The sequence below is a fragment of the Diadema antillarum genome, unplaced genomic scaffold (assembly GCF_040938485.1).
Source record: "Diadema antillarum isolate AM-2024a unplaced genomic scaffold, OU_Dant_1.0 scf00000065, whole genome shotgun sequence".
Classification (NCBI taxonomy): domain Eukaryota; kingdom Metazoa; phylum Echinodermata; class Echinoidea; order Diadematoida; family Diadematidae; genus Diadema; species Diadema antillarum.
Window position 1 is genome coordinate 410,362 of NW_027270954.1, and position 13,685 is coordinate 424,046.

At 37.4% G+C, this 13,685-nt stretch overlaps 1 protein-coding gene across 1 annotated transcript in view; it reads right to left on the minus strand.

The window, feature by feature from the left end:
- Positions 1–1,119: 1,119 nt before the first annotated feature.
- The window catches only part of LOC139716387 (cobalamin trafficking protein CblD-like), a 57,043-nt gene continuing 44,477 nt past the window's right edge, over positions 1,120–13,685 (minus strand). Inside the window, exon 8 of the mRNA XM_071627937.1 lies at positions 1,120–1,520. Coding sequence (XP_071484038.1) covers positions 1,299–1,520 — 222 coding nt within the window. The 3' untranslated portion in view covers positions 1,120–1,298. The remainder of the gene's footprint in view (positions 1,521–13,685) is intronic.

Below are 13,685 nucleotides of genomic sequence, written 5' to 3' on the forward strand. Positions count from 1 at the left end.
AAGTGGAGAATCTTATTCTTGATAACATCACACACAAAAGAATACAGAATGTACAAACAGACATATGTACAGTTCTCTGTGTAGTACTTGTAGTACAAGATAATCTTATATATTTCTTGTAATCAGCATAATAAAGTGTACCACCTCTGTATGTTCCAATTGACTCTGATAAACAAAGTAAATCAAACTTTAAAGAATGGAAGTAGTATCTAACTGGATATACGATGACATGACCCTCTTTATTATAAAGGATTACTGGACATTTTGAAAGTATTTCAACATAGGGAAATAAGATGAACTTGGAAAAAAAAGTTATATAATTTCATGGGTAACAAAAAAAAAAACACCCCATTAAAATGTTGTTCTAACACTCTTTTGCAGTTTCAGGGCCAATATCATTACTGTATGCAGAATCAAAAATATAGGCCTACAAATTTGTATATTTACATAATGTATATATGATGCATCACACGTTACCCCGGGGTACCACGTTGTGTAGCGCCATCTCACGTCCACTCGAGGACAGCCGCAGAGAAATGCATGCACTGTGTGTGCGTGTACATACAGTAGTTATTCCAATGCCACTGCATGTTATACTATGCATGCATGGCACGCTGTGCTAGCAATAGCGTGTGCTTCAGTGCAGTGCAGTGTAGTGCAGTGCAGTGGCTAGCTCGTGCTACAAGTGTAGCTCCAGCACCAAAATAATTTCCACTTTTTGGCAACCCAGGGTACAACCTTAAAAAAAAAATAATTCAACAAAATGGCTGATTTTTACCCCGGGATACCATTTATGTCATCATATCTATGCCTGTGCAATGTGTTTGTGCGCAATGATGTATTGAGATATCATATATAATCCTCCTTGTTACATCAGATTTCCACTTAATAACTTCTTCACTGAAGAATTCAGGAATGGGACAAATTAGGGTCTTTTGTGTGTGTGTGTGTGTGTGTGTGTGTGTCTTTGTATATTTTGTTTTGGGAGGGATATGGGGGAGTGGGTGATGGGATGATAGTGCTGCCACTGAATAATGCAATACTGAAGAGGATAAAAATAAGAAATCTCTTACATGCTTCTTTCACTTATTTCTTTCCTTCACGTTTGCCTGTCTGCAGGGTAAGTACTCAATTCTGAGTAAAAGTCATTGATATCCTTGCATGCCACTGTAAATTGAAATATGTACATATTCTTCCTAATATGCCCCATATCCATAATATTATATACACACAGACCTCTGGTTCATTCAAGGTCAGTACAAGGCGGAAGATCTCTCCTTGCAGGTGATACACAGTTGTTAACTTTCAGATTGGGTCCTGGACCCCTTCTTGAGTATAGACTTGATTAGGCTGCTATCGGTTGGTGCGTTGGTGAATATCGCCCCAACAAAGATGTGAGTGCCCCACACGGCATGCCGTATACACTTGCAGCAGCCCAAGTCCTCGATGTCAAAGCCTAGATGGCGGAATCGCTCGTCGGTCTCAAAGAGGGCGGTGTTGGGGTTGGCATCTCCAAGGAACTGAGAGTGGTGGAGAAAGAAGAGATCAAGATTTCTGGGTTAGCCTCAGGTTCAGACAAGAGCAAGTGAAAAAAAAAAATCATTATCAATTTTGACACCAGTGAAACAGTAACCACACATTCTGGTTGGCTAATGATTACAATCAAGACTATTATTCTGTTAGGCCATGGGGTGAGCTGGTTTTTTCGCTTGTTTCGTTCCGACAACTGCGGCACTAAAATTTCTCCACAGCTACGTGTAAACAAATAACCAAAAAGGCTACAGGAAAAAGTTCGACACAAACCCTCCTGCAGTATTTTGGTAATTTAGGGGGAAACAGTGAACTTTTTTGTCACTGAGGAGCTGAATATGTACACTTTGCCGTGTACGATATTCATTCGCGAACGATCATGTGATGTATGTTATCCAATCCGAATCGAGAATTATTGTTTACGAGTCAAAATGGCCGCCCCCTGTGAGCCTGTCGACGCGTCTACGTCGTCTGCTCAGCCGAAACTTATTATGCGTTATTATGCATGTAACATCGATAAAGTTTGAAAATTTCACGGCTATGACAAACCTAAGATAGACGAAACCTATTTTGTGTGCCAAAGAGTGGATCAAATTGAGTGGGGGAGACCGTGAAATCGCAGACCAGAACGAAGTGATTCAGCTGCTCAGGGGGACTGACTGCAACCTACGTAGTAGTAGGATAATTTACAGGTTAGTTTACGTGCGTACAGTCGAGTCGTAGCAGTCGACACTGCAGTGCAGTCTCACTCATAATGTTGATGACCACGATGACTACAAGTACAATTGTACAACGTTTAATAGCTATGTTATGAACGTTGCTTGTGTATGTTATAATGGGCGCTAATGCAGTAGCTTAGCCGTTAGCGTATATACTGTCTGTTACTTAGATAAATTATCTTGAATTTCACCTTGGAATGGCATAGCGCCGTTATAAAATGTCGCCTAGATGTAATTTTACATGTTGTTCTATGTACAGCCCAGGTTAGGTTGATGTAGCTGATCGGTGATATTGTTTTGTAAAAGTCTTGACACACAGGACTGGATTGAAAAAGGTCTAAACTGCATGTAAATTTATATTTTCATAATCATGGCCATGGAGTATTAATATTAAAAATCCATCCTGTTTCTCTCGCCCCGAAATTGGCAAATCCTCCCTCAAAACACACATTTAGCATCTCATTAAATTAACTTATTAATATTTGATATAAATAGATCTCTAAAAGACCAACAATGACATTAACATAATTGCAACAATTAAACTCCCTAAAACATATGATTACCATTATGTTGTGCCAAACTATAAAGCAGTGGGTGGTGGTGATAGTGAAAGGCCAAGGATTACTAGTATTAATGATGATAAGGCAGTTGTATTCATAATTATGATAATTGATATTGCATGTGATCAGGTGCTGAAAGCTGTAGATGTAATTTAAAATCAGTAATTGCACTGCAAGTACAAGTTGAAGTAGTTGATGATGACAATGATCATGAGGTGTTAATGATTACCTGGCATAGCACTAGGGCCTGTGTATTGGTAATTACAAGATTCAAATATTGGCAGTCAATAGTCTACCGTACATTTAATGATATATTGAATGTAATGTTCAACCCCTCCCTCTAGCATTTAGCCTTTTCCCCCTAACAAAATCCAACGGCTAATCATTGCTGTTCATTTCTCCATTGTATTAAATAGGATTCCATGAAACGTGCTACAAGAGGTTTATAGATAGCAAACGCCTGAATCTCGCTAGGAAACGAAAGCTGAAGGAGGAGCCTGGTCCATCAGCAGGAGCATCTGTTTCCTCCCCTAAGACGCTCACATCAAGATCAAGATTTTCTTCTGGAAGCTCTTCAGGTTCTGCTGTGTTGCCTGTGAAATGCATCATTTGCAACAGAGTCAACCTGCTCATTACTTGCCAAGGGAAATACACAGGTTAATATGATTGGGATTGATATTGAAGCATGAAAACATTGTCATGTTACTATAAGTTGTCCTTGATAAAATGGAGCAATATATAGGCCTATACACCACTGAAACATTCACACACATACACAAAGAACTTCAGTGCAAAGTTCAGAAACAACAGAATGTGCTGTATATGCACCAATGCTTTGGTCAATGTGATTGATAATAATAATAATAATGATAATACATACAATTTCTATAGCACCGTTCTCCACTTTGATTAAATGCTCAAGGCGCTTTACAATTGTACATCAAAGCAAACAGATGGAAAATACAAATGATATTCAAGAATTGACATCTTACCAAAGTTGTGCATGATAAAATGTCTTTGTAATACAGATTGCCTCCTGTATTTTGAATGCCAATGTTTATGCAACATGTTTTGACTCCTTGCCTCAGTATGTGATTGTTCGCCCTTTAGCAAACATTTCTGCCCACTATTATGATTTGATTAGGGTTGAATTATTCTAAGAACAAAGATGTTTTCCTAAGTGTGTTTTTTTTTCATAAAACTGAATGACTGCGATTAAAATTTGTTTCTCCCACTCTGGGGAAAAAAATATGTAACTATTATTAATACTGAAACAGAATGTTCATGTAGAAAGGTCAGTACAATGTAGGTGTGAGTACAAAATCAGTTTGCTAAAACTAATACACACCAGCCAAATGAAAATTGTGCATAAGTTGAGTCAGGTTTGCACAGATCCTCTGATATTGGATGTTAATTGCAATGTTATCATAATTTTTAATGCCAGACCTGTTTTATTCTCTCCAAGATTTTCAGGTACACATTGCCTCCAATGCAGAATCCAACAGTTTTCACTCATGAATGGGTAAACTATAATTTTGCCTTTATTTTATATATTGGCATTTTTCAAAACTTTTACACCCTTTCAAGGATATTTGGACCATGGAATGTTCCAGGAAATTCATTAAAACTAGAAAATTTGACTGATTATCATTTTGAGCTATCTTACATGAAAGGAGGTAGTGTCCCACCATGTTGTAACCTAATGATAGCAATGAAAACTTCAGGAAATTTTATGAAGATTAAATTTTCTAGTGCTAAAGTAATGTATAATATTTCATGAACAACGTGATTGCTATGTGATCTAAGTATATTAAAGTTTCTTAAGAAGAAGAAGAAGAAAAGAAAAACATGTTTACTGATAAACAATATGATCTGTTTAATAGTAATGTCTCATGTGTGTAAATGAGTTTGTATGTGTGCGTGTGAGTGTATAATTTATAATATGTCAGCGTTTTTATGCACCTGTGTATGTGTAATGCACTGATCAGTACATGTATTATATCATTGCGTGTGTTCATGTTTATGATAATCTTTTTTATGATGCTGATGTGATAAATGGCCAAGGCATGAAGAATAATATTTTAATACACTTGGGTATATTGAATCTTCATAACTATGTGTGTGCGTATGTGTGTGTGCATGTGAGGGTGTGTGTGTGTGTGTGTGTGCGTGTACAATAAGATTCTCCCACATGCACGCGGACACACACACAAACAAACACAATGATTTTTTTTCTTTTTTTTTGCCTTGAATGATTAGTCATTTGATTAATAACATGTCTTTGAACAGAATATAAGGCATTTGCCTTGACCTCTGACGGTCAGTCAGTGCTCTCTCTCATATGGTCTTGAACCACTTTGCTCTTGTCCTCCTTTGCATAGCCAGCATCAGGAAAAGCTGAAACATGAGATATAATGCAACTATTAAACCAAAACTTCACTTTTTTTCTAGGTATATGGCTAAAAGCAGTCCTTTACAAATGTGTATATGCATTTCAGCTTAGAAACACTATGGGAACTATACTGCGGCTAGCAGCCCCATACGCATAACTGCGGCTAGCAGCCCCATACGCATAACTGCGGCCAGCAGCCCCATACGCATAGCGTCATGGGGCTGTGAACTGTAGCATACAGGATCATGACGGATATTTTATCGCGGACAAATATCAACTTAAAATCGGGAAAAAATCTTCAATTTGAAGACTTATTAATAAATTTGAAGTATTGATAACAGAGTTCGTGCAAGGTTTGCTTCTGCAAATAGTTCCTTTCTGTTCAAATTGATGACTAAATGTGACTCGGTCGAGAGGAAACTGGGAGAGCTACACTGAATTGACGGCCAGCGCATGCACACACAGACATCTAATATCCAGTCAATGGATACGAAATTTGTGCGCAGTGATGTGTGCGCCTGCGCTGACCGTCAATTCAGCGTAGCTCTCCCAGATTCCTCTCGACCTAGTCATATTAAGTCATCAAATCGAACAGAAAATGACTATATGTAGAACCAAACCTTGCACGATCCCTGTTGTCAATACTTCAACCTTACTTGTAAGTCTTCAAATTGAAGAATTTTTGTTCGATTTAAGGTTGACATTTGTCCGCGATACTTCCCTGTCATGATCCTAAATGCTACAATCCGCAGCCCCATTACGATATGTGTATTGGGCTGCTGGTCGCAGTTTATAAAATATGGATTTTCGCAAAAACTGCAGGATATTTCGAGGAGAACTTTTTACAGTATATTAAGGATGTACAAAACATCACATTTCCGCATTCAGAAAGTAGTGCCAGTGTTGCTGGAACGAAACCCATTTTCTAAGCCTCTTTTTCAGCTTCACCCCATGGCCTATGTCCAAGTGGTCATAAGCTGTGCACAATAAACATCAAAGATCTACCAGTACATGTGAAAGGCATAATGTCTTGTGGTGAAGACTAATATATCATTATTTGGTATCATGCCATTGGGGTTGGCATCTCTAAGGAACTGAGAGAGGTGGAGAAAGAATTTAGAGATCAACATTTCTGGGTTAGCCTCAGTTTCAGACACAAGCAAGTGATAAGATGTAAAAGGCCGTCATCATTATCAATTTTAACACCAGTGCAACAGTAACCACATATTCTGGATGGCTAATGATAAAGATGACTATTATTCTGTCCAAGCGGTCATAAGTTGAGCACAATAAACATCAAAGATTTACCAGTGTAGATATGAAGACACAATGTCTGGTGGTGAAGACTAGTTATCACTATTGGTATCTTGCTGAGCTGAGATCTTTGTTCATAAGTGGAGTCTCCTCTTAGTGTGAGTCTATTTGTAATATATTTTCAGCACCTAAATACACAAAATACATTTCTGCTTGAAGAATATTGTTATCTTCACAGTAAGTTTACTTTCCTTTCCATAGTACAGCCAAATGTAGTTGATCAGGGATCAATTTTAGTATCTCCCTCTCTCTCTTTACATGGGGATTCTATTTTGACCAAGCAACTCTACAAAAGTTCACAAAAATGTAAACAAAGTAAACAAGATTGCTATTGGTTTTATTTTGTCTTTGCCTCACTTTGTTCTGAGGCACGAAACTTGCTTTCTTTCACATACAACTGCATGGGAATTACATGGGGAAAAGTAAAGCAAAATGCAAAACAGCTGGGACAAGGCTAACCCCATGGGTCAGGGTCTTATGTCTTGAAAACATATATTGTTCGGATGTGTAAAGTCTGCTTAGTACTCAGTTTACCACTGATTTGTGATTCCTTACCATTGTACAACGAATGAATAGCAAACCACTATGATTTAGGACATGCAACAATGATCCTACAACCTATACACGGGAGTCACATATTAGTACAAAACCATTTGAATTGATCTATTTTTATCCATTCTGTTTCATTTTCATACATAGGGAAGCTCCTTCACTTAAGAAAAAAAAATATTTACAAAGTGGCCCTGCTTAAAAACAACACAAAAATACATAAAAGTTGAATACAATAATCAGTAAAAGAGAAGGGATACATGTTGCTTACAAACTGATATAAAATTAGGATAAAAAAAAAAAAACAGAATACAGGTGAAACATGATTCTCAGAAAAGCGTCAATTGGAAACAACTTCCGCTACTAGAATTGAAGTCTGCTTTTTGCTTGTCATATGTGTGAGCTCCAATGAGTCAGACTGACAAGTAATAGCATAAACAGATGATGTATTGAAACTCGCTGCTCGTTGTCACTTCCCATGTCAAGAAAATCTTGATTGACAATGACTGTCATACCATATGGAAACAAATCAAATGCCTTCCCTGATCTACTGCAAAAAAAAGGGGGAAAAAAGCAGCAGACTTGACAGTAAAACCAATCTATTTCTAACAAAGGTGTGATCCCATGGTGCATGCAATTTAAAAAATAGTTGAGGATTACACCTGAGGTACAATTTTGTTGGACTGGACTGAATGATTTAGGCCTACACATTGATAATATGGATTTTGGCCACCTAACAAGAGATAGATAGAGACATCTCAGAAAATGGGGTACATTTGACATAGCTGTTGTGAGTTGTGGGGGAGTTTTATAGGGTCAGGCGACCAGCACATTGTACACAGTTAGTCAGATTTCGGTCAAGGCACAATGTAATATACAACCCTTTAGAAGTTAATTACCTTGACAAGGATCTTACATCCAAAACTAATCAAAGGGAACAGACAATCCATTTTGCAATTCAACATCTTACTAAAGTTGATTAACAATACACCTTAATTCCACTCAAGTCATTACAATATTACACACAACCTCAGATCTTACACACTCATCCCCAGGCTCTAGTACACTCCATTCTCAACTCTCACACACTATATAGCCATCCTTACACATATCCAATTCTTGACCCACCCTTACCTTTATTATACCCCATCCTCAGCCCTAATGCGCTATATGATGCACCACACCATTGCATGGGGTACTGTCACACCCTACAGGTTGTAGGTTACAGCATTGATGTGAATAAAGCCCTGTTATGAATTTTACTGTAATTACATACAAATACAGTGTATGTAGTACCAAATATCATTTTTGAAACATGTTAATTTCTACAATATTTTGAATAGTACTGTAATAAGAATTCAGAATGATCCAATAATTTTGATCTACAGACTCATCCCATGATTACTTTAAAGGACAAGTTCACCTTCATAAACATAAGGATTGAGAGAATGCAACAATATTAGTAGAACACATCAGTGAAAGTTTGAGGAAAATTGGACAATCGATGCAAAAGTTATGAATTTTTAAAATTTTTGTGTTGGAACCGCTGGATGAGGAGACTACTACAGCTTGTGAGTCATATGCGTACAACAGTATAAAGAAAATGTAAAAGAAAATTCAACATATTTTCACTTTTTTCGCATAATAAAAGAGCTCTTGACTTGCCTCTTTCTGAAGGCAGGGGGAATAATATTACCCATAACATTTGTCTGTAACGAGTCAGGGGAATGTGTACTTTTTTCAAAAGATGGCATTTTGTGAAATTCTCTTTATATTTTCCTTTATATTGTTGTACGCATTTGACATCTAAGTTATTCATACACTGCAGTAGTCTTCTCATCCAGCGGTTACTGCACAAAAACTTCAAAAATTCATAACTTTTGAACGGATTGTCTGATTTTCCTCAAACTTTCAATGATGTGTTCTACTAATATTGCTACATATTCTCAATCCTTATGTTTATGAAGGTGAACTTGTCCTTTAATATCTTATGCCTTCCATGGACTGGTAATGCTTGTAGCATGGTGCTGCCATCTACGTATCTGGCACTGACAATGACATCTAAAGTGCTGATGTTTTGATTCTGAGTAGCACTGCTGGTAGGGCTGCACTCATTGTTGCAACAAAACTTTCTTCCATAAAATACTAAAGAATTGTAAACTTTCTCCCATATTTTTATTTATTTATTTATTTATTTATTCATTCATTTTTTATCTTTTATTTATCTATTCATTTTTTTTTTTGAGGGGGGGGGGGGGGGAGGGGTCCCTTGGTATGCGGCACTAACATGACAGATTTCTGTTTGGTACCACATAGGACCATAAACTGCATCATATAATGTATGTCCCAGCAGTACACCCAAAACTCTACTAGCATGTGTAGGTAGGGGTATATACACTGTACCAATGGTACAAGACACTATTTCAGGTCAGAAATTGACAAGCTGTGAAAAGTAACACCCACATACTGGTCAGGTACCCATCACTAGCATACCAGGATCATCCAAAGGAAGAAATACATAAACAAAATACCAAATAACAACAAACTCTGTGTGTGTGTGTGGAAGGGGGGGGGAGAAAAAGACCACATCATCCAAAAGAGTAAACAAGGAATCATATTTCTTGCCCTCAGGGGGAAAGAACAAAGGAGAAATAGATATCGTTGGTAGCTCTTCCTGGTCTAACTGATATTGTGTTGCACGCTCTGATCCCTTCAAACAGTGATTTGTGAGGGTAGACCAACAGATATTCTTTGTCTGCATACTATGGACTTTGGGGCAGATGGAATCTGCATAGTGGAGACATCAACAACAGATTATCAGCACTCTCTGCTTTTGTTTTCATTTGCAATTTTCGTTGGAGAGCTAACAGAGTATTACTGCTATTACACAGTCACCCAAGGTAAGTGAAAATAGGAAAATACTTTCATTTTTGCATCATGCTTTCTTCCTTTACATAAATACGCAGTCTGATATCACAGCAGTTTAATGGAGTAATACTACTTCACCCAAGGTGAGTGAAACTAGGAAATTAACACTTTCATTTTTGCATTATATTTTCTTCCTTAACATAAATATGCAGTCTGATATCATAGCAGTTTAATGGAGTATTACTGCCAACAGTCACCCAAGGTAGGCTTTAGAAGTGAAACTACAAAAAAAGTTTCATTTTTGCATCATACTTTCTTCCTTTACTGTATGCAGGTCGTATAGCAGCTTTGATCAAGGAAAGAAAAAAGAAAGAGACTAATGAGATAAGTAAAAATAAGAGTTACTTGTAGGCTTAGAGGAATATATCATGACTTTCTGCCCACTGTGATACACTTTTCTATTGTTTTATGCTTTGCTCTTCCAGACATACTGTATGGAAGATACACCTATAAAGTGTATTACAATATACACAGCGAATGAAGAAGGTCACAAATTAATTTAACAGTTTATATGACTGTAAGAAAAACAGAAAGTTTTAGATACCTATGAAAAACAGCTATTCTCACTTTGATTAATCAGGACTGGCTAAAAGGTGTGATGATTAGTATTATGTGTAAAGCACCATTTAAAATGATGATTTGACTTTAACATAATACATACTGTATCCTCAAATGAGTAAAATTACTCAAACAGACACATTGGAAATCATACAAAGATTTCGGTTCAAGTAGACAAATAGAGTCTAAAGGAAAATGAGCACAGAGGTGTTATTGCAAAATGATATGCACAAAGATCAGTCGAATAAACTACTGAACATAGATGATACAGTTAAAGTTACAAACAAGACACACTGTAACTATTAATATTTCAAACTTACAAAACACAACAAGAAATACATGAAGGGATGGATTATGCAGATTTAGGATGAGATGCATTATTTAGAATTAAAGAATTAAAACTTAAAGACAGCTAAATGAAGAAATGTTAAAGACAATGTCCCCCATTCACATAGTGTCCAGGCAAAATGTAGTATATGTACAGGCAATGTCTGTACACACACAAATATACTACACACACACACAGAAATAATATAGAGCTGTAGATGTAGGCCTATAAAGGAGACTGAGAGATGAGGGTGGGGTGGAAGACACAACAGAGCAAAGGGTCAAGAGAGAGTTCTGTTTGCTTATCTTCAGCTCCCTGTATGAATTGAATTACAAATTACAGACAGCCAGCCAATTCTGTTAGCAAGCACGACACTAGAGAAAGAGAAGGATGGGGTGGGGTGGGGGGGGGGGGGGGGGAGGGGAGGGGAGGTCTTGTCAGCCTGCAGAAATCCCCTTTCAAATTCATGTCAGACAAATCACAGTTTTGCATTATTGTCTGAGATATAAACTTTTGTAATGCAAACACTTTGAACTTTGGAATGCAAACAGAGGCATCACAGCTTCTGTAGTCTTTGCCAAAGACCCTCTCAGCGTAGCAACTGTGAGAGTTAGTGAATAGAGGGTAGTAACACTACCTACGAGGGAGACTCAAGCCACTAGTGAGACTCAACAAGTGTGTTTTTGAAAACCTGTCAGATTTTCCTTTTAAACACATGCATTTGAATTACCATAATTTTGCTGCAGATATACCGCATTTGGTAGCAAATTTTATTAGTTTTTTAGGTAAGCATCACGGCTACACGTTTAAAGAAGAATGTATGCATAAGTAAACATATCACACAGATGACCAATGGTCAGCCCTGATCTAGAAATTGCATCAGTTCACTATATGAACTACCTGTAATTATTCAGATACTGCATTATTCTGTAGAAATGGTGCATCCAATGAGCTTTCCCTCCCCTCACAACTAAGAGACTCTTATTTAAAGGGATGGTATAGTTTTAGTTGAAATGGGGATTCAGGTTTTCACTTTTTGTGAGATATCAGAAACCACTTTCATGAAACATTATTTAAAGACCATATTCCAAGAGAATTCTTTTATAAAAATTTCATTATTACTTTTTTCAAAACAAAAATCAGTTTGAGATGGCTGAGATATATCTAAAAACAAGGTGGTCCTAATAAAAGGTGCCAGGACCCACCTTTTATTAGGACCACTTTGTTTTTGGATATCTCAACCATTTCAAAACCGATTTTCTTCAAATAGACTTTGTTTCCTTTATCTTTCAAGAATCAAATGCTTTTCAATATTTCATTGAAGTATGGATTCTCAACCAGACTAGTGGGAGACAAAAAGGAAGTGAGGGAGACCAATAATAACTTGGACTGAAAACATTAAGATATTCAGTCAGGACTTTTACAGTTGCTTGACTGAGTCCCATCAGGCAACAGACAGACAAAGCTGGTGTGAGCTCATCCATGTCAAAGTAGTGCATATTTGTGCCACCTGAATATGATGATGATGACTAATAACTATGGTATGTTGCAGGTAGATCTCATGAGACCCTCCTGCTGATGCACTCAGCTGCAACAAGCTGATCACATAATGCTATAATTTTCAGGGCTTGCCCTCGTCATGGTGTCGTAACCAAGCCAGTATAACTCATACATGATGATATATATAAATGAATAGACGTGGCTGGTACAGAATGATCAAAATATTACATTCATGTTAAACCAGAGATGTTTGTGTGTGTGGAACTTTCTTTTTTCTTTTCTTCATGAAATTTCTTTTTTTTTTCATGGTTGACAATTCACGAAAGTTTCATGCCGCGAACGCTTCATGTTTCAAAGTAAGTTTAGCTGATATCTGATGGTTTATGGTATCAGTCTAACAGTGACTGACATTAACAGTATGATAAACTACTAGTACATCTAATACATGTACAAGAAGCATCTTTAATATGATCATGTTTATGTCATATACACTGATGTCTCATGCACTGTCCAAAAATGAAGAAGAAAATATATGTGACCCGCTACAACGAAAGGATCCTAAAGTCGCTGACGGCTGAGCAGAGAAAATCGAGTTTGAAGTCACATCATCAAAATTGGTCAAAACAATCGGATTTCTGTTTTTGGCATAATTCTGTAGTCTAATGTTTTGTCTATCATCTGCCGAAATTTCGAAGCGAAATGATGATAGGAAAGGCAAGAAATCAGTGTTTTTCTAGGCCATGATTTTCCGACTTTTAACGTACAACCTGTAACAGAAACGTGTCCGAAGATTTGGATTTAGCGCCGCAGCTAGACTCCGCCCCTAGCAACGAGGGAGGGATCTCATTGGTCAGTGCGTGGCATCCTGATTACTGATTGATGGCCGTGCATAGACCGCTGGCGCTAAGCTTGAATGAACATCACGGAGGTCGCTAGGAGCATGCCTTCTATTGTCAAGTGGTGAAAACTGTCTCGCCTTCCGTTGATCATGATAGCATCGAAAGGGAAACTTGGAAGGCATTTTTCTTGAAACTCTGATTTCCTCAACCACTTGACATGCACTAATAAAATCATCGATATCCCGCAACCGAGTACTTTTATGGGTAGTGCTATACATGAAATTAAGGTAGAAGAGTAAGGGAATAACGTCATGCAATTTCCAGAATATTGTTCTCCCCCGACTTCAGGATCCTTTTGTTGTAGCGGGTCACATATGTACAAAGGTTCACGTACAGCAATTATCACCGTGTACATGCAAAATGCCTCCCACATCCACATACTGCACATAAATGTGCCACAATATAAAG